Source organism: Pipra filicauda, unplaced genomic scaffold, assembly GCF_003945595.2.
Source record: "Pipra filicauda isolate LSUMZ 115617 unplaced genomic scaffold, ASM394559v2 scaffold4_size7858003_pilon, whole genome shotgun sequence".
Classification (NCBI taxonomy): Eukaryota; Metazoa; Chordata; class Aves; order Passeriformes; family Pipridae; genus Pipra; species Pipra filicauda.
Window position 1 is genome coordinate 473651 of NW_024104643.1, and position 26495 is coordinate 500145.

A 26495-nucleotide genomic window follows, 5' to 3' on the forward strand; every position below is an offset into this window, starting at 1 on the left:
GTGGAACAATGCCAAAGAAAATCACTGATTTTGTGATTGGATTTAGAGATAATCTTCAACCCCATGTCTGCTTATTTTACTTGTCATCTTTACTTACACCAGAGATGGAGATTCACTGAATAATGTTCATTCTAAATATAGACTGAAAGGAAATTCAATTTTGCCCGTGCTGGTGAGAAATTCTAAGCTGGACCTCAAAAGAGAATTGTCTTCTTAGTGGGTTAACCTATTCCTCCAAAGAATCTCTTAAGCTAAGTCTGTCGCATTTTAGCAAATACCCTATCTTTGTTTTTTCACTGTACTCCTTTATTTATTATTCTCCTTTTCTTTTCATTACTATCTGCTGATTCTATAATTTCTGCACTTACTATCCTGATGTGAACTTTTTTTGCAGAAAACTTTGCTGAAAATAAAGAAAGTTAAAAAATTTTATATTCATTAAAATCCTTGTCCTATAATAGTGCGTATCAATAGTATCAATAGTATACTCAATAGTATTGAGTCACACTAGTATCAACTTATTGAGTCTTCATTCCTGAAAAAGAATGTTTTAACTTCTTCCATTTTCCGTACGTAAATCAGTGTTCAGGTAGTCATGATGGTATGGTATAGTATAGCAGAGTAGGCAATAATCCACACCGATGTAGTTTATACCATTAAATTTAACCGTGCTGTTCCATTTCACAGAAATCAATCATTTCCATAAGTGCTTTGTAGGTGATTTGAGAAATACAGGAAACTGGGTATACTCTAATAATTTTCTCTTTTCTTGTTGATTTAGTTCTAATTAACACTTTAAAGATGCTTCATTCACTCACAGAATATGCACTAGAGCATTTTTAAGTCTTTAAATGATTATTTTTATACGTGTTTTATGCTTATAAAAAAATCCAGAGCGCCAGAAACCATTCCATTTACATAAGGTACAATTATCAGCACAGCATCTTGAGCATCCTAAAATTTACCCAGCATATAAAACTCACTTGTCAGATTATTTCATAATTCATTGTCAAGCTTACGCTTTCCAGTAGGAAAAGCATAGCAATGATGCGTGGGTGATTCTGTCCTACCTGCTGCTGTTGATCTTCTTCTTTTCCTTGCAAGCTGCCTGTCCCTCTGAGTGCTTGACAACTGTAACAGCTCGACACAGTGTGAGGGAGCAGAAAATGCTCAACAGCCCATGATCACTATTAATGCCAGAGTTTAATTGCAACATACTGAAATCTCTGAAGCGGCTTCTAACAATTTTTTTGTAGTTTAAATGAACTACCAGTATTGTTACAATGTTATTTCAAGAGGAAATCTTGTGATGTTCTCGCAAATATTTGGAATATTTGGAATACTAATTCTTGAACTACATATGAGGAGGAAAGTCCTCAACATGCCCACAAGTTGTGATTTCCTTCAGTCACTGAAATTAAACATTCCGTGGACACACTGTCATCTTCAATGTGCATTTTTTACGTTTACATATCTCCTTCCCCATCATTGTAGCAGTGAGACACTTCATAGTTCTGTCAAGATAGTTGACATTTGCTCTTTCCAGGGAAGTGGAGAAAATCTATTATCCTTTAGTTTAACATAATTGTATTTGGGGCAAAGTTGAATAAAACAGCAGTATCATTGCATGTCCAAAGTAGGGCATAAAAGCTGGTAAAGGGTCTGGAGCACAAGTCTTATGAGGATTGGCTGAGGGAGCTGGGATTGTTTAGCCTGGAGAAAAGGAGTCTCAGGGGGTCTTTATTTCTGTCTACAACTACATGACAGGAGTTTGAAGCCAGGTGGAGTTCAGCCTCTTCTCCCAGGTAGCAAGCAATGGGATGAGAGAAAACGGTCTCAAGTTGCACCAAGAAAGGTTTGGGTTGGATATTAGGGAAAATTTCTTCACCAAAAGGGTTATCAAGCATTGGAACAGGCTGGATGGTAGAGTCACCATCTCTGGAGGTATTTAGAAGACATGTAGATGTGGCACCTAGCAACATGGTTTAGTGGAGGACTTGGCAGTCCTGGGTTAGCGGTTGGACTTGATGATCTTAGAGGTCTTTTCCAGCCTAAAAAATTCTATGATTCTGTGATTCTAACATTTCATCAGAGTAGTGGGCAAGGATTTGCCATCAGGTGCTCAGTCACAGTCAGATATTCTAACCCTTGGGATTTTTTCTCTTTCAGTACGGCTGGGAGTAATGTTGTACTAAAAGACCTGGTTAATAGTATTCCCTGCTTAGTTGGTTTTGTTGTAAGCAGTGCTCACAGAATTTATGGAGACCTAAAATGGACTTTTGTTGAAAAGCAAAACCAAGGAATTTTTGCAAGCCAGAAATCTGTATTAGCATTCCTTCTTGGGCATTCGTAGGGCTGATGGTAAGGAAACTTGGAGTGTTCAGAGGTAGTTTCCAGAAGAATGAGTGACTGCAAACAGAGTAGCTTGAGTAAATAAGAACAGAAAGAAAAAAGTGTGAAATGTTCACAAGTACTGTGGTAGCTCTCTATGAGTCTTTTGACCCTAGCTGTGACGTTTCACTATCCGTCTTTATACAGTAAAATAGGCAACACAGCATTTTGCACTTGATTTATTTAACAACTGTGAAACGTATGCAGAAACTGGAATGTTTTTTTCTCCTCTGAAATGGTAGTTCTAAGCTAAAGGCAAATGTAGCTTTTATGTATATTAAATGAATGACTGTCATTGGTTTAGTACTGTGTTTTGTATTGGTTTAGTATTCTATCTGGATATATATCATGGCAGTAACTTAATCTAGAGTTAAATATGTTATCTGCAGCTCTACAAAGGGCTAAGGTGCTGCACTGTTCATCTCAAATAGCAAACCTCTCCACAATTACCACATTAGAAATTCTGAGTTCTCATCGCTCTGCACTTATATTTGAAAACTTTGTTTAACTTGTTTTTCTCTCTTCATTGTTCTTTTCAATCTCCATTCTGCCTTTGTTTAGTAAGGGTCTTGGTCTTTCTTCTGTCCATGCTGACTTCAAATTCCCTCTTGGGATTGTCTGTCTACACCAGCTCAAAGTGAAGTTGTGGATGTATATTAGGGTTTTTTTGTACGTTCCTTATTTATCTCTGTGTTATAGGTTATGAAAGGTTTTCAATGTCAAGAATTCCATGTCACCATCATTTTTCTTCTCTCCTGAACCAGATTTTCTCATTTTCATTTCCAACTAATACTTGCATACAGGCTCTCAGAAGTCTCTGATCATCACAGCATTTGTCTGGGAGATAAGTCATTTCGGGTAACAGAAAATCAAATATGTTAAGTTTGCTCAGTTAGGCTGAAAAAAGAGGTTGACAAGGTTTTGTTATTCTGGACTGGTTTAGTGGATGTCGATTTGAGCATTAGACAACTAACAGACTTGTGGAATGAATGGCCACACTAAAAACTCAACAGTGAATCAATATTTTCCTTTTTTCCCCATTTCTCCAGAAATTCATAGTCCTTTGACTGGATTTAGACTGATCTAGAGGTAGTTATGATGCATTGAAAAGTTTCTGCATGAAGAGAACACGGTAGGATGAGCCTGGCTCTAACAGGATCAACCAGGAAGTGGGAATAACTGCGGAGAAATCTAAGTCCACAGCACAGATTAGAATCAAATTCTGGGTACCCCAGGGCTATAGAGTGATGCAGAGTCAGGCTGCACAGAGAAGGAATTGTTGCAGCCTCACAGACTCTTTGAAGAGAGGGCAGAGAGTAGGTTGTAGAATTAGAAGTCAGATATTGACTTTTCTCCAGCTCTCTCCCAGATAAACTAGGGGGCCTAGAAAAATCATGAAGGTATAATAATTTAGAACAAAATTCAAACATTCAATTCTATTCATGATAGCAATTAACTATGTATGTGATCCTGTGAACAGAAAAGCTCTGCAAATATTTGGATGCTGTTCTGACCTCATTTAATTTACAAACCTACCAGAGCCCCATACTGAATTCTTGACATCTCTATCATTAAGAGGTCTCTTCATATTTGCATGTTACATTGGACTGCCTCAAATAATTAAAAATCTACCTGTATCTGCTATCAGCCCTCCAGGGTTGACAGAGCTTGTGAATTTCTTGCTCGTTTGCTTTTGATAAATACAGGTCACCACTTGGATTCAGAAATGATAGAAATACCCTCCTTTCTTGAGCTGAGGGGAGTCATTACAATTCTTAATGTATTAACATTATTTGCATATGCATTCACTATTTTTATGATAGTACAGTTATTGTAACATAGTAATCAGGTGTAAATCCAGACATAAGAATCATGTTTGAAGCAAAGATGACACCAAATGTTATTCATTCCTATCTTAATATCTATATATTACAACTCCAATGTGATTGCACTCTAGTTTTGCCATCTGTTAATTAATGGAACAATAAAGGCCATTGTGTGAATGAGAATGACTATGGATTAAAGATAAATATATATAATTACTAGTAGTAGCTATATTAAGAACCACATCAAAGGAGAGATAATAAACAATTATCCATGTAACTTTCAAATTTCCAGTTCAATGACTTAGATATTTAACATGCATTATGATTCATGAATTTAGCTATCCTGATTTAACCTTGTAGCTAACCAATTCTCTTTTATGTTCAGGCAGTAAGAACAGCAATGGTAGCCCTATGAAAGTAAAGACAAATGAGGAATTTTCTGTACAACATCAAAGTACCATTTTATTTTCTTATTTAAGCTCAGAGTAATAATGAAAAATAATTATAGTATGTTTTTACAATATGTTGTTTACAGGTTATTTCATGGATATTTATGGGCATTTCTGCTTTTCTTCATGTTTGTAGTACAACAGAGACAACGAACATTTTAGAGTACACGCTAATGACAAACACCATTAGCTGTGGCTTTTTAAATGAATAGCCTAAAAAATCTAATAAAATGTACTGTTCACTTTTACATATTAAGTTTCTTCCAATATAAATTGAAAATATTTTAAAGTTAGACTGAATTAATTATAAACTTATTTAATATTTTTACATGATTTTTAGATGGTCATTGGTTGTTATTTGGTTGTCAATGTTTATCAATTACTATCAAAAATAATATTGTAAATGTATAATTAATTTAGTTAAATAGCAACCCTAAGCTGAGTGATTTGTTGTTCTTGCTTTTCATAGCAGAGTTGTAAGTGAAATCATGAGTAGATTTTCTGGGTTTGTATTTATTCCATCTAATTTAGAAACATGAAATATTGTCAGTTGTTCCAGCAGTCTCTCCTACAATGAGGTTACCATTTGGTATCATGCACTTTGTAGTTAGAATTTCCATGGCATTTAAGCTCACAAAAATTAATAACCTTTTTATATCATATCCAATAGCTGTTACTGGAGCATTTGGAGTGCCTTGTCTCAAGACATGAAAGGTCACTGAGGATGACAGTGGTGAAACGGCAAGCACAGTCTCCCTCAGGAGTTTCCAGTGAAGTTGAGGTCCTCAAAGCTCTGAAATCTCTCTTTGAGCACCACAAGGCTTTGGATGAAAAGGTACAGTATGGAATAAAAGCTTACTAAAAACACTTTTTAACTCACATAACCATGCCTTATAATGCAGCAGAGCAACAGTAACTGTTTATTTACTACTTGGAATATGCCCTGTACTTACAGCATTTGCACATGTGCAGAGAAGTCCGTAAGAATGTATGACCAACAGCTGTAGTACACTTCAGGTCACTTTAGCTATCTTTTGTAGGCAATAGCAATAACTTTTCAAAATAAACAAATCTCATCCATACTAGACATGCTTCTCCTAAATTTCAGAGGTCTTTTTAGCTTTTGCTACATGAACACAGAGTTCCCTGTACAAGTAGCACAACCTTATAGATTGTAGATCCTTTGTTATCATGGATAATGAAGGGCCTGCAAAATCAAGATAAAAACTGCTGATAACTGCATCAAGTCATACTAATTAAAATGTGTCCTGTGCTGGAAAAGGACTCTTTCATGTGAATGAAACTGTTCAATTAACAATTATCATCTTGAGTATTGCTTACATGAATTCAGAAACCTAGTTCATGTCTAGAAAAATTATACCAGAAGGTGATGCGTCTGAATTAAAGTGCCTCAAAACTGCACATGCAGGGACCACGTGAGAACCATAGCTCATGAGCAAAAAATCTCATTCCTTGTGGGGTCTATTTTGACTGATTTGCTCCCTGCTGCAGATGAGTTGCTTCTCTGAGATGGTTGGGTAAGCAGGGATGACATTGTGCAGCACAGCATCTGAAACCATTGACTGCACAAATGAGCTGTGCTGTGTAGAACCAGTTTAATGGTCTCACAGTAATAAATTTACCTTTTTTAAACTCAGAAATATACTCAGAACGTTGACTATATTTAAGGAACTATTATTAAAAGAGACTTATGAAAAGGGCAGCTGTAGTTATATAGTAATATTTATATAACGTTGGTAATAAAGGGTGAGACACTGTGGGTTAGGAGTCATACTGGGTTAATTATCAGGTTCAAAGTTAAATAAGTTTAAGGAACTTAGACCGAATCAAAACTTATTATGTGTTTAGGTATATATTTTTGGTTATATGGTCTACTCAGTTAGATATCATGAAAGCCTCAAAAAATCTAGGGAATATAAATAGTTCTAGCTGCTGTATAGAATCATAGAATCATGGAATCATAGAATCAACCAGGCTGGAAAAGACTTCCGAGGTCATCAAGTCCAGTCCTTGATCCAACTCTGCTGAGGTTACTAGACCATGGCACTAAGTGCCACATCCAGTCTCAATGATAAGAAGTAATCATAAGAAGCTTTTGAATGACACTAAGACTTAAAAAATCCTGTATTATTAAAAAGATCTTCTGAGTATTGATGGGATTTACGGTCAGATCTTTGGTCTTATATCCAGCACTTTAAATATTGATAAAACTAGAGTAGGAAGCTCTCCAGCTTTTATACTTTCTAACACTGTGTTGGATAAATATAATAAGAACTAAACTTGAAAGAGATTCTGATTATTCAGAAGTTGTGTACCTCTTACACATTTTATTTTGTGAATGTTTTAGTGTTTAGGTACTATGCAGTTTGTTTTACATCCCATTTTGAAAATCATTGTACAGAACTAGATTGAAGCTAAATGTAATATTTTGACCTATGTTATTGAAAATTCTATTTTTGTTTTTTTTTTTTAATGTAATGTTAAAAATCAGTGTTCAGCACATTAAAAAAATTTGGAGTGGCACAGGTACACATGTTCCAATGGTTCCAATGGGTTCCTGTCCCAATGGTAATGATAATTATCAGTGTAGAAAAATCAACCATCTGCAATCATAATAACAGGAGAATTGTTACATTATAAAACAACTTTTAAAATTAATTGGTCAAAATTACTTTTTCCTACCTGCTAGTCACCTATGTGTTGAATATTTTTTATTTTGATACAATAAATCATATTTTTATTATAAACAATTCCAAGATCAAGGAAACAGTTTAATAAATTATTTTTAAAAAATTTGTTATAAACCTAAAACACATTATTTTCAATTGCAAATCCTGTATAAAACTATGTTTTTATGTTATAGTGTCTCCAGAAAGACTGGAACAAAGATATTCTATGTATCTTCCAGATAACTGATAATATAATGCTTTCACACTGTACCACACATTGTCAGCATTATTGTGATTTTTATTCAAAAATAATGAAAGTAAAAAAGACCGCATACACCCAAATGTGCTAAAAAAATTTTTTATGGCATGTGAGTCATATATTCTGCACAGTGACAGAAAAATTATGTAAGTATGATTTGTTTCAGACCCTTCAGTAATAAGATATAAATCCACCTATAAAGCTTCGTTAAAGCTATTCAAGCATTAGTAGAATAATGTGGGTTGGTCCTACTAGGAGACATCTGGCCCAAACTCCTGCTCAAAACAGGGCCAACTATTCTGGGTTGCTTAGGGCCCTGTCCAATCAGTTTCTGGATATCTCTAGGCAGAAAACTTACTGTGCAGTTTCACCACCCTCATCGTAATTTTTTTCCCATAATACCTATCTGGAATTTCTGTTGTTGAGTCTTGCACATGTTCTCTCTTGTCCTGTCACTCTGTATCTGCAAGACAAAGATGGCTTTGTTTCCTCCACGTCTTCTGGTTAGCTAGTTGTAGCCAGCAATAAGGTTTCCCATGAACCTTCCCTTCTTCACTTTGACCAAACCCAACCCTCTTAGCTTCTCTCATATGCCATGTGCTCTAACCTATGTCCAACTTCGTGTCCCTTCACTGAAGTCTGTCAGTACCTTTCTTATACCAGGGAGCCCAAAACCAGATGCAGCCTCAAAAGTCTAGAGGGGAATAATCGTTTCCCCCAACCCTCTGACCAAGCTGTGTGCTGGCATTATTCACCCTTAGGTCTTTTCTGCAAAACTTTCTCTTCCCCAAGCTTGTCCCATTCCCTGACACATGGACTTTGTCATTGGACAAAGTCATTGGACTTTGTGTCAAACCTCTGCATGTTGCAGTCCAGCCTAGTTTCTAAGCACTGTGGAATCCACTTCACCAATTCATATCTCACCATTTTGTCTATGGATAAATGGAAGATCTTGCAGAAAGCTAGTAAAGACAAAGTAAAAAACATTCACTGTTCTCCCCTCATCCGTGGAGCCAGTCCTCTCATCATGCAAGGCAATAAGGTTGGCCAGATATCATTTGGCTTTGACAAAATCATACTGACTCTTCCCAATCACCATCTTGTCCTTTATGTGCCTGGAAATGCTTACAGGCAGATTTGCTCCATAACCTTCCCTATACTAGCCAGCTTGTACTTTCCTGGATCTTCCCAGGATAATTCCTGTATTTCATGATGGTGGACACAACATTTGTGGGTTTTCCACTCATCAGGAATCTCCCAGACTTCCGTTATTTTCAAAGATGAAAAAGGTCTTACTATAATGCACTGATCAAGTCTCTTGGCATCCTTGGATGCTGGCAATTCACTCCCTTTGACTCACGTATGTCTTGTCCTCTGTATTGTGGGTTATGCTTCACTCCCACAGATTCTGCTTCTATGTTCAGTGAGGCCTATGGATAGAACTTCACAGTAAATACTGAGGCAAGAAAACATGATATATCATACACTGATGTCACAGGAAATAAACGCTGCCCCATCAAAAAATGTACACAAAGCTGAAGATAAACTATCAAAAGTGCACTAAAAATGTATCATGACCCTTTGAAAATGAATAATGAAAACTTTAATTTTTTTCTTCACAAAAAATGTTGACACTGAAACTATTAATTTAGCTGTTACATTCTTGGAAAAGCACAACAAAATATTTTCATAAAAAAATTTGCCCTTTAGACTTACAAAAATATGAAGAAAATCTTAACATTCTTCCTGAACTCAAATTTTCTTTTATGTTTTCACTTCCTACACTCAAACTTCTTGAGGTGTTATAACAAGCTCTGCCACTAAACTTGACTGATCATAAAAGATTTGGTAGGTGTACAGTACAAGAACTACAAAGACATCCTCATTACTGTAACAAAATGCAATGAAAAATACTAAACAGAATCTAAGGTGAAAAATAAAACAATAATTTTAAGGGAGGCCTGCTTAAGTATAATAACAATCAGGAATGATGCCTTAACTTATTTCAGAAAGTCCATTGGCTCCCTATATATTACATGAAGTCTGGGCTTTGCCATTAGCTTTTGTCTAGAAAATAAGTCACCATGGAGAGCTCACAGCTGTGATTGCGTTATTCTGAAAAAGTGTGACTCTCATTGACAGTTATTTCAGTGTCTGACAGCTCCTTCAGTATCCCTTCATGCCCTGTAGAATGAAAGGTTCCCATGGGAGAGAGACAGTCCTGTTTGGCTGAACCCAGTAGGTACCCCCCTGGTGAGTAGAAGGTGGTAAGAATATGCTGCTAGTCTTATCCACTATCCATATGAGATTCTAGTAGTGCCAAACAACAGTCTTCCTGTAATGTGTTTTGTGGGAATTTTCACTTTAGGGCATGGGAATAATTAAAGAATTAATTTAGTTTATAAGTATTTACCATTTTATTTGTCCCTCAAAGAAATCTCATTGTGTCTCCTTGGGTAAGCTGTGTCACAGCAAATTAAAATGATACTGCACTACCCACATTTTATTTAGAAACTTAATTTGACAAAAATTCAAAAATTTTTGTATATCTAATTATGTTAACATTTTTAGAAATAAGAAAACACAGGACATGGGCAGTTCTGCTACCAATTCTAGATTTTTATCATGTTCAAAGTTAAATTCAGTGACTGTTTTTCCTAAGTGTAAGGTTAGGTTATGTCTCACAAACAATGAGCATTGTTAAAAAAAGTGAAGTTTTATATGGTAGAGGTTAGGAGTGATTCAGACTAGGATCAATCTGAAATTCTGACTTAGCATTTCTTATACCCTTTGCTATTGCTTAAGCCAATTGAAATTTGCAGCTGTATTCATAAAGTGGAAACCTCTCTTCATTTATTCATCCCTGACCTTCTCAATGCTACCACTCCCAAACACTACTCTTACTGCTGCGAAGTAGCTGGTGTCTTTCTTTGGTTATTTTTTTTTCATGCAATGAAGAGTTGTGTGGCTAATGTTAGACAGCACTATGAAATATTTTGGGATATTATATATGAATATACATGGAATAGTTTATAAAGCAGCAAATTAAGACAATATTTACTAGATGCCATTAGAGTTGAATAAAAAATAGAAGCTCAGATTAACTTCCTGGTTAGAATAGAGATTAAGTATAGATAAAGTCGGGAAGTACATAGTCCTTATATGCAATTCAGGAAGAACAAAACATAGAAACATTATTATCTTATTTATACCATTCTATATCTATAATTGTCTTTTAATATCTCTCTGAGCATGTTTATTGTCCTGTATATCTTTTTCCTATTTTGCTTCAAACTTTGGGTTGGACATTTAAAATGTGCATTTGGAAAGAAGAAACTGTGTGAATGCACTTCTTCTCCAAATCCAGTTTTTTGGTCAATGTTGTAAGAAAAGTGTCCAGTCGATCTTCACAGAGGACAGCAGCTACCAGGTGTCTTAGTTAAAAATCAAAAAACAACTGGTTCTCTAAAGATTAATTAATGGCAGAAAAGTATATATATATATGTATATGCTTGCAAATAAAAGCAGCCTGTTCGGGTCAACATTACCACTACCTTTTTATTCATTAGCAGGTAACTAGGAGAGCCTTTATTCAATAGAAATGTCATGAAAAAAAAGGAAGTTATTTAATTCTAGTGTGGAAATGTTTCTTAAAAGCTCTTTATGAGATGCAGATCTGGAGAGAATGAAGAAACAAGTTTGACAGCAAGCAAAAACGTGGGAAGCAGTTGCTAGGAGACAGAGAAAGATGGGCGATATTTTGCACTGACAGCAATACTAACATGACATTGACTATGTTACATTTCAAGATAATGTGTTTGTATTTAAAATCCAGAGAAATACTGAGTCATCTTTGCATATGTTGGATACACCCTATAATAAGGAGAGAGCAACCCTCTAACATGGAAGAGCAACCTTTTTCTGCTATGTCTGTGGCACTGCAATCATAGATCACAGAATGGTTGGTTTGGAAAGAACACTAAAGACCATCTAGTTCCAACCCCCTGCCATGGGCAGGGACACCTTCCACTGGACCAGGTTGCTCAGAGCCCCATCCAAACTGGCCTTGAACACTTCCAGGGATGGGGTATCCACAACTTCTCTGGGCAACCTGTTCCAGTGTCTAACCACCCTCACAGTAAAGAATTTCTTCCTATTATCCAATTTCAAGCTGCCCTCTTTCAGTTTGAAGCCTGTGTCCAGGCTTCTTTCAGTTTCAACTGTGTCCACTCAAGCCCTTGTAAAAAGTCCTTCTTCAGCTTTCTTGTAAGCCCCCTGTAGGTACTGAAAGGGGGCTATAACGTCTCCCCAGAGCCTTCTATTCTCCAGGTGTTTGTCCTTTAAAGATGTATGCTCTGATAGACCAAATGACATCTGATTAGTCTTACTTTACATAACCTTTTTTAGTAAAGCCCTATCTTTTGCCCATGAAAATAGAAATTTAAACCATATGTTATTTGTGAAGTGATATATACAATGTCATCTAATTAATATGACATATATTTATTCATTTATTTTCACTTTTGGAAAATAGAAAGCAATATAATATTCTAATAACTAATTTGCATTCATCATATAAAAAAACCCAACAAACTAAAGTTATCAGATAAAAATAGTTTGCACTTGTTCTAGCTCCTCTTTCTCTAATAAGATAGTGACCAGGAACACCATTCTTTCCCACATCTCTCAGAAATGGGGATGACTCTCTTTGGGTTTTTTTGCTGTAAATATAAATTTTAAAAGGGAATCCAATACAAAATCCTTTGCAATACATTTGTATATGGCTGAGAAACAGATTTGTAATGAGAAATACAGTTACAGCTTCTGGGCTGTAAACCAGAGCAGATTTCTCTTTCAGATCAGAATGATATTATAACATAGAGAGTGTTGTTTTCAGGCTTTAAAATGTCTCTATAAAACCTACTAGGATTCAGTTTTGCAGTGCCACAGTGTATAAAGTTTAAGGATAATTTTTCTGATTCCAGCTGCTTGTGAATCTGTGACATCCTCAGTAATGTGTCCTAGTTGGCTTGCAAGTTTCTAACACCATTCAAAGAGAATACCAGTTTTAGACAAATTATGATGTATTTTTTAAAACATTACATTACATTATCCTTTATAAAACACTTAAGCTTGAATACATTGACATTTCAGAAGACTTATGAAAATTTCAAGTAAAATTACCAATTCATTATATTTCCTTCTGGTTTTTAACAACTGCCATTTTGCGAATTTTCTCTCAATCATCTTGTCCCTTAGCAGCGTTTGCAGATAAAAGGATTGAAGCCAGAAAGATGACTGTAATTTTTCTGTGTGTTTTTTACGTCTAAGCTGAGATTTTCATTGAGAAATTGTTTTCTACAAGCTCCAAATGTGGTTAGGGAGGTTGAAATTGGGCCTCCTGAAGACCCTTCACTGGTGGGGCATGGGTTTTAATAGTGGAGAGCTAGTGAAAGACATAAATGGTGGTGGAAAGAGAAACAGGGTACAGAAAGAGAGTTTGGGGATCCACAGAGGGATCAGGGAAACCTCTGGAAAGGTGGAGGGCATGGTAGGAGGAAAGATATGAGTACTGGGTGGTGGACTCACAATGCCTTGGACTTTTCATCTACATGGATATGGAAACAGATCATCGAGCAGATCTTAGAAGCTGGTAGAATTGGAGAAATAATACAGTTTTTCAAGCAGAATATGATTCTAAAAAATGGGAGAAAAGAGAGACAAATGAAGTAAGAAATACTTCTGCTAGTTAAACAATTAAAATTTTTTAATTATAGCCAGAATAATGAATGCATTATACCTTTGGTGGGAAGCACTTTTATGAAAAGTAGAATTAGATGGAAGTTACTAATACATTAACATTAATAAATCTAATACTTCACATTAATTTTACCTATTCCAAGTGTATTAGTATTGAGTAACAAAAAAATAAATTATATAAAATAACTGTGATCATAGGTTACTATCATAAATCTGCAACCTACTGAGGATCCAGGAATTATGTAGCTCATTTTGGACAGCAAGCTTTACGATTAAATGTGTTTACATACACCTTTGATGAAAAATAATACAAAAATTTAATAAATAGCAAAAGCATTTTGGGTTCCATGGCATTTTTTCACTGTATTCCGTTGTACTGACATGTGAAAACAATCGAAACAGTCATGAAAATTTGTAGCAATTTGCACTCTTACCACTGCCTCTCCAAGACTGCTCAGTCACTGGCACTTCAGGATGTCTTAAATTTCATTTACTTCAAGCAAGGAACAGGCAGTCAGTTACTTCAGCTCAGCTATTGATTAGATAGACACGCTACGGGAAATGTTCATTTAAGCTACAACATGCATCTTTGAAAACATTAACAGTTGATATTTTCAGTCTAATAATGTTGAAGGAACAGAGGGAAATTAATAAATCAGAAATGGGACTAAAAACTGAAGATTCCTCCTAATCTCGATAATTTAATATTTCTTACGCCTTACTACTCTTCAGTTTGCTTTTCTCTTGCTCCTTTGAGAAAATCACTTATGATTCTGTTCTGTTAAGGCTAGTAATATTGTTTAGTGTATAGTAAAACTGTACACTGATTTATGTGAATACATGAAATAAATTCTCAAATTTTGGGCTTTTTTAATAAAGCTGAAGAATGTAAAGAGAAGCAAAAGGCTCAAAGTACTTCATAAGTAACTATATTTGCATCTCTTAGAAATGCTGAAGAGTTTTAAGTGTTCATTTCCTGAATATGTCTTTCATCTTTAGATTTAGTTAGTTTTAAAATTTAGTGAACACGCAATGTTATAGTTTTTCTAAGTACTTTTCATCTAATAAAGTCTAAATCAATCTTGGAATATAGTGAGTCTGTTTAGAAAATCTCACTTCTGTCAGTAGTAATGGAAAATAAAATATGTAAGGAAAGTTAATATTTATTAGACTAAATGTTATCACTGGAAAAAATATGAAAGCATTAGGACATTTACAACCTTTTCAGGGGTCTCCTGTATTTTTCAAGGGTGTAAAAACAACTGTTATGTACATGAAAATCTATAATGTTCTATTGTACATGAAAGATTGATTTTTGTTTTACTTTTTTTTCCAGCTATGCCTTTTGGTCTGATAGAGTATACTACCTTACCCTATAAGCATTGCTAATAGCGTTAAATATCCTTGGATCAGCAGCTGGAACAGCATTGCTGCAGTGTAGGTGGAACATGTATAGAAATATATCCCGAGCATGGACTGACTAGCCAGGTTGTAGTCCTTTAATGTGAGGTGCCTAGTGAAGGTATGTAGTTTAGGAGAGGAGTTGCCACAGGTCCCTTGGCAGTCAGAGTCACCTACACACAGCACTGGAGATCACTTCAGGTCTGATTTGCCTTTGATCATACTGGGAGACTGCAACTACGTTGCCAGCTTAGGTTGTCTCTCGCTACATGAGCTGACCCTGAGCCAGAGCACTCAAACAGCAGTAAATATGTCTTCAGATGTATTAGGTTATCATTAATTATTAATAATAAATGTTGAGTAATAATTACAATTGTAGTAGTAATAACAATTTAGTAGATCATAAACATCCTTAGAACAAAATAGGTTATTTATGAAATTGCTGCAAACACAAGCAGACTTTTCTGATTATGAGTGTACACTGTTTATGACTTTTTGCAAAACTGAAACAAATGCATGATGATATTAAAAAATCTATAGTATGTGTGCCTGAAGGCAATGCTGCAAGTTATTTTTGCAACAAATTTTTTGCATTCAGTTACTCTTAACAGAGTAGTTATCTTCTATGGAGTGGACTTAAACCACCTGCAAATGTTTTTTCCTTATCCTTTGCAAAAGATGATTGTGAAAGTTTTATTTTTATGCCTAATATGGTCTTAAAATATTTGCATTTGCTATGTATTTCATAAAATTATAGGCAGACTGTGGAACAGTGATACGACATTTAAAGTTTGACACCTATTTTAATGGGTTAACTCTTCCTATACTTAGGTTTAAATGTTTACTACACAGTATGTCTCATGAAAGGGTACAACACACATGCCTGCAAATGGACTGGCAGGACATACAGTAGTGCGTATGGCAGATTATATAATCTTTAAAGACTAATAGAAATTACGTTACTGCACATATTTTGATTTTTCTTCTAGGTAAGGGAACGACTGAGGGTTTCTTTAGAAAGAGTCTCTGCACTGGAAGAAGAACTAGCTGCTGCTAACCAGGAGGTAACATAAAACACTTTCTCCCCTTTTGAGGTTAAATTTCTCTAATAATCTGTCCCATGTGTTCCCTGTCACTTTTCTCAAAACTGTCAGAAAAAAACCCAAACACCTAAGATCAATTTCATTCTGAGTAAGCTTCTCAGAGAGGCTTGTTTAAGGTGGCTGCAAGATTAATACAACCTTCTGTTTACTGATTTACTCCCTTCTTCTGTTCCATTTTGAGCAAGCCAAAATCCAAACCTAGTGTCAGATTTTCAAATTTCTTGTCAGACATGAAAAATGAGTGAAACAACAAATACGTCAGATACTACAAACAATTCAATAACCTGAATTTTCATGTTGTTAAGTAAATGCACACATATACATACCCATTATATAAATGTTAACATTGATGGAGGAAGGATTATGGATAACCTTGAAATGTAGGTTTATCTCTTCCCTTTTAATTGCAGTGTATCATGGTGAACTATGGTGCCATATAACTATTGTAAACTAGGACAAGAGATTTTTTTCCTGTTTGCAGACTGTTCTGTTTTGTTTGAAAGGGTGAACAGCAACACATAGTTGTATTGAACAAACAACTGTAAACACATAGAGAAAGGAATTTCGCACCCCAGAAAGATGATTCTGAGGCCAGAAAGCATAAATAACAGAGACTGCTGATGACTTTACTATTCCCATCGTGTTCTGAATCCACTTGATATGTTCTTCTAACACTGTTAAAAATAGGTCAGACAAGCAAGTTGGATTAAAACTATTTTGGGTTATGGCCATTTACCGGTGTCATTTTACTCAGGCTTAAGATAGAAACTGAAAGCAGCCACAGACAAACTTAAAGTACTACCAAATAATTCTTGAAAAGTGGATTACCTATAATTCAGAGTAGTATGTGATAATGTAGAATAGAGACCCCTAAAGTATTTTTTCCCAGTTTAAGCTAGAAAAGGTACTTCCTTAAAGTAATTTCTTAAAAATAAGATCTTCAATTAAGATATTAGCACTTCTTTTTTATAAATATGATAAACTATGAACCTACTAACATGATATTTTGATTCATCCCTTTGGTCTGTGAAGTAAGTGCACTTTATCTGTTCAAAAATAAGATCCCTCTTTAAACCTCCCATTTCATAACGTCCAGAAAACCTGGGTTCAAATTATATAGTTACACTGTGTTGTGTAATCTGGTTTTTACACTAATGCTTATTAAATAGAAAGCAGTCCTTTTGGTCAGTCAAGCCAACTGAGATGCATTGCACTCCTCTAATCCCTCCTGTTCATTATTCAGTTAAATCCAAATTCACTTCACTGGGCATAGGACCAGGTTTTAGAGCATTGCCTTGCTATTTGGAGTTTTAAAAATGTAGTGAAACTTTTTTGACAGTAAGGAATAAAAGTGTACACAAATAAATTAAACTGAAATAGGACTTCCCTAGATTTTCTTGCCCCAAATCCTGAGAAATTTACAAAGTTTGTGTCTACATGATAGTAAAAACATTTAGGAGGACACTGAATCAGTCAAGCATAACATGAGCATTAACACAATCTGAATATTATTATTCCAATTTCCTTTGAGGAACTGTTAAAGCTGAAAAATGGAAATTCATTTTAATAATAATGAAAAAAGAGTGAAATGAGAAGAGATGTGGAAGAGAATGAGTTTTCAAACAGTTAATGCATTTGAACAAGAGTTCAGATAATTTTCACACAGTTATTTGAATAAGACAAAATTAATTAGAGCACTGCAGTTTATAAGTCTGGTTTTATGCTAGTTTCCACTGTGAATAAGCAGGCAATAAAGCGCTTTAAAAATGTATTGTACTATATATGAAAATAAATGGTCAAAGTTTCTGAGAGTATTGAATATGTTTTTCAGTGGTTTCTTCATTCCTGTCTCAGTGTCTGTTCTCCCAGTAAAATTAATATTTTCTTTCATATCCATTTTCTCATACCTATTCTAAGAGTGTACTATATTCAGATCTATATCTAAACATAAAATGATCACCGTAAATTAATTCTCTAATTAAACAAATTATGTTTAGATATATGACAAGTATCAGATAAAAAATGGTAGAAATGTATATGTAAAGATCGCACCTTTCTCTGAAAACTTGTGGCTGTGGCTCTGACACAGAGCAACAGTGAGAGATTGCAGACATTTGTGAGTACTAATTGGAGATACATAAAAAAAAAACCAAAAATTGAGAAAGAACAACTATAGCTTTCCACCATTAGATGGTAAATAAGCTCTCATCTTACAGTCTTCATAGCATATTACATATATAATAAAAAAGAGAGTGAAAACATCTGTAACTGGCAAAGCTGATTTCAGCTCTAGTTGATAACACAATCTTACAAAGCACTTAATATTTGACAGGCAATAGTAACACATTTGACTTGAAACTCCAGGGACAAGTGAGATGGACAGTTGGACCTGTTGGGCAAACTTAGCTTATGTAGCTAATATTTATATGCAATTACACAAGGGTGATAGAGAAGGGCTTTGGTCTTATGGGCTTATACTTTATTAAAGTTTATAATTTATTAAAGAGTGGATTGAAAATTCTTTAAATATATGTTTTACTAGAGGAAAATTTATTTCACTATTTATTTTATTTTGCTGCAGCAGCTTAGTGGCAGTGGAAGGGACCATTATACACAGCAGCAAAATGTTAGTGAGTTTTCATCCAGACAAGGGCAAGATAACTGTCTACAGTAATTAAATTCCATGGTCATGCTTGTAATACTTGCTTTTCATCCACAGTTATCACATTATATACCCAAAATTACCGTTTTTTTTTCATTTCTGCTTACAGTGGAAGCGGTTCACAACTGGTAGATGTCCTATTTATTATGTCTATTGTAGCTAAGATGAATAGAAGATAGCATTAACAATTTTCTGAGAAATTTACCATCTGTTTTTAGTTAAAATTACTGTAAAACATAGCTACATTTCCTTACCCCTCAGGTGCTTTTAAAATGATGTTGTTTTTCGTCTTCTTCCACATAACCCATGGTTTGTCCAAATAGTTTCGTCACTGAGGGTTATAATTTGCAGCTAGCAATTAGACAAGCTGCAAGTGGTATATCCAGTAACAAAGCTTAGTGGACCATACTGTCTGTCTGTGCACATTTTTCTGGGCAAATGTGATCTTTTTCAGTGAGTATCTGAACATTTTCGAAGTCAAACAATGTTCTGCTAACTGGCTTCTTTTTTACACATTAATTTGAGAAGAATGAGTCTCATTTGTGAGAGAAGTGGGATGTTAATTTTCCTTCCCAGTTTTGTCATTTATGATCTTAATGGAAATTAACAATGACAATACTGACAAGATAACCACTTTTGTTCCACAGCTTTTGAAATACTCTTATTCCATTACGAGTGTGAGTCTTTGTTAAAAGTATGCTAAATTATGGCAAGTGCAAACAACACACTAAGATTAGTCATTAGTGCCATATATCCCCAGGAATTCAAGTGGTACTGGCTTGTACAGTTCAAGGATACATAGATTATAGACCATGACCCACAGTGATGCTTTTAAATCCATTTCTGTTGCCATGTGCAGCATTAAATGACAACTATTGCAATTTCCATTTACAGATTTCACCGTTTCCCAGAACTTCTGACAAATAGTTTCAAAAAAATGACCTTTCTAGCTTTTTCTCAAGGCTTTTTTTGTAAAATCAAGTTTTATACATAGTTAATACAATACTGAGGAAAAGTTTGGGTTTTTTTAATGACTGTACTTAATTTGCACTTGAATTTTTTCCTGCCCATTTTAAACAGTTACTCAGACCTTTCAACAACTTTCTCTTATAATAAGTGACATTGCAAAACACTATTTTGTTTCTGGTTAATATGCTGGCTTTTCCACCTTTCCTAATTAGTAGAAAATGTGGCATGAAAAATATAGCTTTAATTACATCTATTATCTCAAATATAGACTTCAGGAACCCAGAAAATTCTGGGATTGTGTAGAATATAAAATTAGAGAAACCACTGATTCGAGTGTATATATCACTGTACTGCCATGCACTTCTCGACATTTGTCCAAATTGCCAGCACCATTTCCAAATGTCAAATAACATTATAGTGCTTCTGTCAACTGACACATAGATTATATTTTTAAACTCAGGGTTCCTTTTAAAACCTCATTGTTACAATTTCCACTTGCTCCTACAGAATTTTACTTAACTTTGAGACTGAATTCAATTCCTGGAGCTCTCAGAGAGATTGCAGGAGTTTTGGATCATAGATCTCTGCTTCATATAACTGCATACATTGTCTGGTTTGGGCAGAGGGTTTCTTCCTGACAGTGGGTTAGTTTATTCATTAGGGTTCCCTAATACTAGTTTTTATAGCATCTATTAAAGCATTCATGAATGCTTTATCACTGAAAAGAAAGGATGGTTTGCAATTTGTGACTCTTTATGTTCTATACCAGAAACATCAGAAAATGTAGCCATTTATTCACCAAAGAACTTACAAATACCGTGTTAGTTACCTAACTTCTGTTATGCAGGGAAAGTCAAGAAAGCAATAAAAAATGCAGTAAAACTTGTTACACCTGACAGTTTTGACTCTGACCTTGAGGGATGCTGCAGACATGATTGCAGCATCATTACTGCTAGTGAAATATTCTGTTATATTTAATATATATGTATTTTGAAGTGAAACCATAGCTAAATATGGCATGTCTTTTTACCCATGGCTGCATGTGAAAACATATTTTTATGCTCATCTTTTCTAGTTCCTGTTAGCTTAAGGCACCTTTTTTTACAGGAGTTTCTTGGTGGCCTTGGGCTTTGTGTGTAAATACAATGGAAAGTGATTTTTTTAGTAGAAGTGTTGTTAAAGGAATAATTTGCGGGGAAAATTAGCATGTGCATTTCTGGAACTTATAGTATACCCAGAATTTCATAAATCCAAAATCCAGAAATTATGGATCTCAAAACTCTGGATAAAAGTGGGTGAAAGTCAGGGACCTTTTTTTTTCTGAAGAAGGCCAGGGAGATGGCTTATATCTGTTTCTGGTTACCTGAGGAACATATTTTTTTGTGAAAATTCTGAAACACCATTCCTCTGTAATATCTCCTTTTACCATATTTCCTCAGAATGGCGTAATTCAAAGTTATTTCTTTCTGAACTCTCTCCTATATATTAATTTTTAAATTATTTTTAAGGTGTTGATTTGCACAGATCTCTGAAGAGATCTTCTTTGTGCGCTGAAGTTTATTTTTAAATGCCTATGAAAGTATAGCAAAAAATGTATTTTCTACAAAGTTACAAATAATTAAAAATATCTTGATTTGAAATGTAATTTTTATGTGCTATGTGTGATTGCTTTTTGTTCTGCCTCTAACCTTAGCCATCTTGTTAAATGTTAAGTCTGCAGAAAGTTATTGTTGCCCTTAAGTTTTAAATGTGGCAATGATGCAGAATGATGAATTTTTTTGTGGATGTGTTTTATACTACACATTCCCCAGCATTAATTTATTTCTCTATGCATTTGAATTAGCAAGTGTAGTATAGCACCTGAAGAAGTTGAAGATTACTACAGCAGCACTACATCCTTCATTGCCTAATTTTTTACAAAGTAAAAAAGAACCAAGCACAAGAATTAGTTAAGGTGCTATAACTATTTCATTCTATGTCTTCAATTCATTCTAATCTAAGATCTCAGAGGGAAAAAACCCACTAAAATTTTTTGTGGACATTGAGGGCAACAGGGCTGATTTTGCATTGTCACTTTTTTTTACTAAATTCACATTTCACTAAAATTTGGGCAGAATAGTTCTAAAGGTAGATGCATTTTCCAGTTAGCAACTAAAGAACAATAATTTCTGTTGAGATATTTGAGATAAACATCACTATTGCACTTGCAAAAGTGGTTTCTCAGTACCATTTCCATAAACCTTACCACAGAAAAGAATTTTCCAGTTTTGACTGGAGACATATATATATATATATATATATATATATGTGTGTGTGTGTGTGTGTATTCTATCATGACAGCAGATAATGATTTTGCAGATATGAGTATTTTTATGCAAAAATCTTAGTGACTTAGGCCTATTTATGCATTGGCCATGGTGTAGTGTTGGCAACACAGTCATATATATTAAATGAGTTCACCAGCTTTGGTCTTTACTGAAATGATTTTGCAGAGCAGAATTATGTTGCTGCCCAGATGTCTTAGGGTGTTTTCAAATGACATCCTGAAATACTGTGTTCTCTTTCCCCTCCATTTAGCGTGTGGCCACCTGTAACAAATCCTAAAATACTGATGTCATGTTCCCATTTTGCACTGACTTTTCATCTAAGTTGAATGCCTCCTATGTGTTCTTTAGAAGAATCCAGTTTGTAAGAAAGGGTGCATGGTCTATGCTTATGTGTTCACGGAGTGCTTAAGGAAAAATGTATCTGAAGACAGAAGATTTTTATTCCTTCACAAAACCAATGTGATTAATAGTTTTAATAAAATGTTTGCTTTTGCATAGTTGATAATTTGTATATATTTTTCTGTATATGTTGATATTCTTTTAATATCATGTCATAAAGAAATGGTAACTTTTTGGGTTTTTTTTTCTAGAACCCCAAATATGAATGGATTAGGGTACTTCAGAGTTTTACTACTGTTGAGGAAGGAGTCAGATTGTTGCACCAAAAAGATAAATACTGGCTACTAAGTATCTTCACTGCAACTTTGATATTTTTCTCAGAACATTTGTGTCATAGCTAATTACTTCTCCTTCGTTTTATTTACTTCTAAAAATTTTTAATGGGATTTTTTATTTAAAGATTCGTGACAAGATTAAATCCCAGTGTCACAGATTTGTCATTGAAGAAGTTTTTTTCAACTCCAGTTATTCATTAGACAGCCTGAGATCGTTTACACCTCTCAATTTTTTGCTATGACACATCCCTGTGTATCAATAAGCATGAATACATTGCTCCTAAACTGCTAGAAGCTGTTATTTGTGCTTAAAGTAAAGAAAAAATTAAGGTTAGTAAAATAATGCTTAAAGGAACCTGGCAAAACGTAAAAAAGCAATGTCAGTTATTTGTTACTTCCTCATTCTTTACTCTTCCCCCAAAATCTGTTGTGCAGCTATGAAGCAATTGTTTAAATATACATTAAAAGAGCGGGCATTACAATGTTAGAAAGGTATTTTGCAATTCTCTTCAAAACTACTTCATTTTTATGTCTGACAAACATTTGGTTTAATGAAATCTTGATTCCCCATGGTTAGAAACATGGGTGATTTAATGCCTTGTTTTACCACTGAATAAATTATGACTGGAGACTAAAAATTCCCAGTTTCCTTTAAACCTTGCAGCACAAAGTCTCTATAAAATTAGCATCTTCATCAAAATGAGCATAAACCTAATCCAGCATATTCTTTCATATCTGTGTGTGTCTGTGTGTGTCTGTGTGTTTTAAAAACATTTATTTTATAGGTTGCTCTTTATGAAAACAAATTAGGTGCTACTGCTGTACTGTAAAAATAAGGAATTTAACTAGGAATTCTGTGAAAATATTCATACTACTCTTTTGTTTAAATTTTATGTTCTCATTTTTGTAATACCTGTGGCCTAAGTCTTCAGACTTTTGCCTTTGGGATGAATCTGTATTTCTCTTTGCACTACAAAATCTGCCTGAATCTTAATTGCAATTTAGATTACTGCAGAAATATAAATATATAATGGTTCATTTATCAGTAATATATTCCATCTTCACATTTATATCAGAGTGCTTTCATTACACATTTTTACTATGATTATTACTGCATTACTACGCTCCCAACAGAGCTCCAGTAAAGACAAAGATGCCATTTTTTTGAAAAAAAAAAAAAACAAAACCTGAAACATGGTTCCTGCTCCATAGCATTTATAGTATAAATTTGCCTCATGGTATCTCTTGCTTTATAGCTGGGGAATGGAGAGCATTATTGTAAAGCTAAGGTAGTACAGTGACCTATGCAATAGATGGGTGGACATCAATTACTCTTTTTCTTATCATAGGAGCTGTGCAATGTGTGGGTCTCACACAACTCAGGCTAATCTGATCTGTTTTGAATATTCTTTCTCCTAAGAGCATTGAGGTTAGTTTATCTGGGGTGAGTGGTTAGCTGTTTCTACAGCAGAAAAGGTAGGATGAAATCTAATAGAATTAATGGGTGCCATGGTTGACTTCATAAATATTGACAAGTGGACTTGGCTAAATTTTGTAACTTGACTTTTGACAGCTGATGGTTATACTGGCATCTACCCAGGTGCACAGTCTGTCACACAATTGTTGTTCTGGGGCAGCACACGTCTTGGTATTCTGGATGAATCCTAGAGTGTTCACTGTGGCATAACAGTGAAGCTGGAGCTGCGGGCAAGGGAGGAAGTAACAGTGCTCTCCATGAGGTCCTGAGTCCAAATAACTGTAGGACACAGTGTTTAAGGGTCATTACATAAAACTGCTCTGCAATAAATCAGTACGTATGGATAATTTTCTGGATCTCATCAGGTCGAGTTATTTGTGTTATTTTTGGGATCTGTACAATATTTTATATTCACCAGTAAAGAAGGATTCCAGAGTATGCCTGACATTTCTGCACAAAAGCAAACAAATACATCACCATATGACAGAGCTCTGTGAAACTGAAGATAACTCAGAGCGATAAACACGTCTTTTATATCTTCTCTTTTTATTCCAGATAATTACAGAGTAGGAAAGCTCTGAGTTTCTAGCACAGGTGTTTTGGATTTCTTATTTACCACATATTCCTCACCCAAAGTAGAAAAAAGGGAGAATGAGGAGATGGGATAACAGCCAAGGAAATAGAAGGTGAAAGAAGAACACAGGAATAGCATGAGGCAGATCATTTCCCAACACACTGAAAACTCCGGGAGATTAATGAAATTGGAAGGTTATTTGTGTATGGTTAGCTTAGGGATTGTTCATAGTCACATGAGATTAGTTACCAGGATAATTTCAGTTTGGGTTTAATGTCATCTATTTTGCAATCTGTTTAGGGAGCTTAACAAATCAATGGAATGAAATTCTCACCAGACTTGGTTTTATAAAGTCATGTTAGCAAATGCCTTTAAACACACTGACTTGATAAAGTAAAGAACATAGCATATATTTAAAGGTATGCTTAGCCGTAGTGGGCTTGACTTGCCTAAGTCTATAAAAAAATTGAACCTGCTTGCTTGACTTTGCACCTGGAGAGTGTAATTTGGACACCTTTAACCATGTGGAACACATGGTTACAGAAAAAGAAGAAGAAAAAAAGAAACCGTATGTATAATTCCATGGCATTAGAAAGTGGCTACCATATTAGATTCCTTTCTGCAGTAATCCTAGGATAAAAACATTATTTTAGATGTTTCACTTGCAATGAATGTTCTTTATCATTAAGAAATAGATAAAATTTTTATCGGTGAGGCCCATATCCTCGATTTTCACTGGAGAAATCTGGGGAAAAAATTATTCCCGGTAAGAATGTCATTGAAAAGTATTAAGATCTTGACTAAAATTAAATGGGTACATTTAGTTTAATATTTGAAATACAGACTTTAATTCACTTTACTGTGCTTCAGTTTCAGCAGACTGGGAATTACATTTAAGTTGGGATTTCTTCAGTTGGTACATGCAGATCAGGGCTTTGATATTGTTTAATTATAGTTCTGGGGTAAGGTTCATTTCCTTTCTGGATATTTCTCATATCCTGTCTATCTATTATATTTTCATGTTTTCTACAATCAGAAACACAGATGGTGATTTTAATACAGATACACTGTATAGAAAAATATAATAAAACTGACTACACATTCAGAATAGTGGTTTTCATAACAGACATGTCTAGGCAAAATAAATCTAAACAATCTCAAAGTCTCTAGGTGATAATATGAAGACAAAGAATACAAAATTTCATTTGGGGAAGACTGTTTTTACACATCGGGAAACACAGTAATGTAACCAGAAGAGGAAAATAGATTTGCAATGCAAACAGCTAAACACTCCATTTCAACCTGAGCCGGATTTTTCAAACCGAATTATATACCTTAAACAGTAGTACTTTTAATTAAATGCTTATGTACTCAGAGCAACCGTATGCAATTATATTTTAAAAATATCTGTATATATATAATCATATATTTTTATATATATATTCACAATATGTATATATATTTCAATAACTCATATATTGTTGAAAAGGATGAATATTTTAATGTTTCTGCCAAGTCCATCCTCAGCTCTGACCAGCTGGAAGTCAAACCCTGTCCTACTAATGAACTCTGGAGTTTCTGAGTACTGGTTTTGGTACATTACTAGGGTCTTTGTGAGAGTAAAAATGAAAGAACAGCAATTTTGCTACTGTTTTGTTGAGCTTGGTTAGGAAAAAAAAAGGCAACAAAAGAAATTAGTCAGTAGGTGTCAAATAGACAGTATAATGCAACGCTGTGATTGATATTTGTCATTATTTTTCCATTGTGTTAGTCTCTGTAAAAGACAGTTCTTTTTTTTTTGTTTACTTACTAAGGGTTTCTGCAGAAAATATACTGAAATGCTCCTGGTAATCTTCTGTGAAAAATCTTTTCTGTAATAGCACCTGCACAATTGCTTTAAATTACTCCTATTCTGTTTACAAAATGCTGCCAT

The 26495-nt window shown here is 34.6% G+C and overlaps 1 protein-coding gene across 13 annotated transcripts in view; it reads left to right on the forward strand.

Moving 5' to 3' along the window:
* Positions 1 to 26495, forward strand: part of PPFIA2 (PTPRF interacting protein alpha 2) — a 324459-nt gene that overhangs the window by 204658 nt on the left and 93306 nt on the right. For 11 of the 13 annotated variants that reach the window (XM_027747811.2, XM_039386744.1, XM_039386743.1 and 8 more), the window contains 2 exons: positions 5337 to 5501; positions 15766 to 15840. In XM_027747811.2, coding sequence (XP_027603612.1) covers positions 5337 to 5501; positions 15766 to 15840 — 240 coding nt within the window. The remainder of the gene's footprint in view (positions 1 to 5336; positions 5502 to 15765; positions 15841 to 26495) is intronic. The other 2 variants (XM_039386745.1, XM_027747827.2) reach the window with 1 other exon arrangement.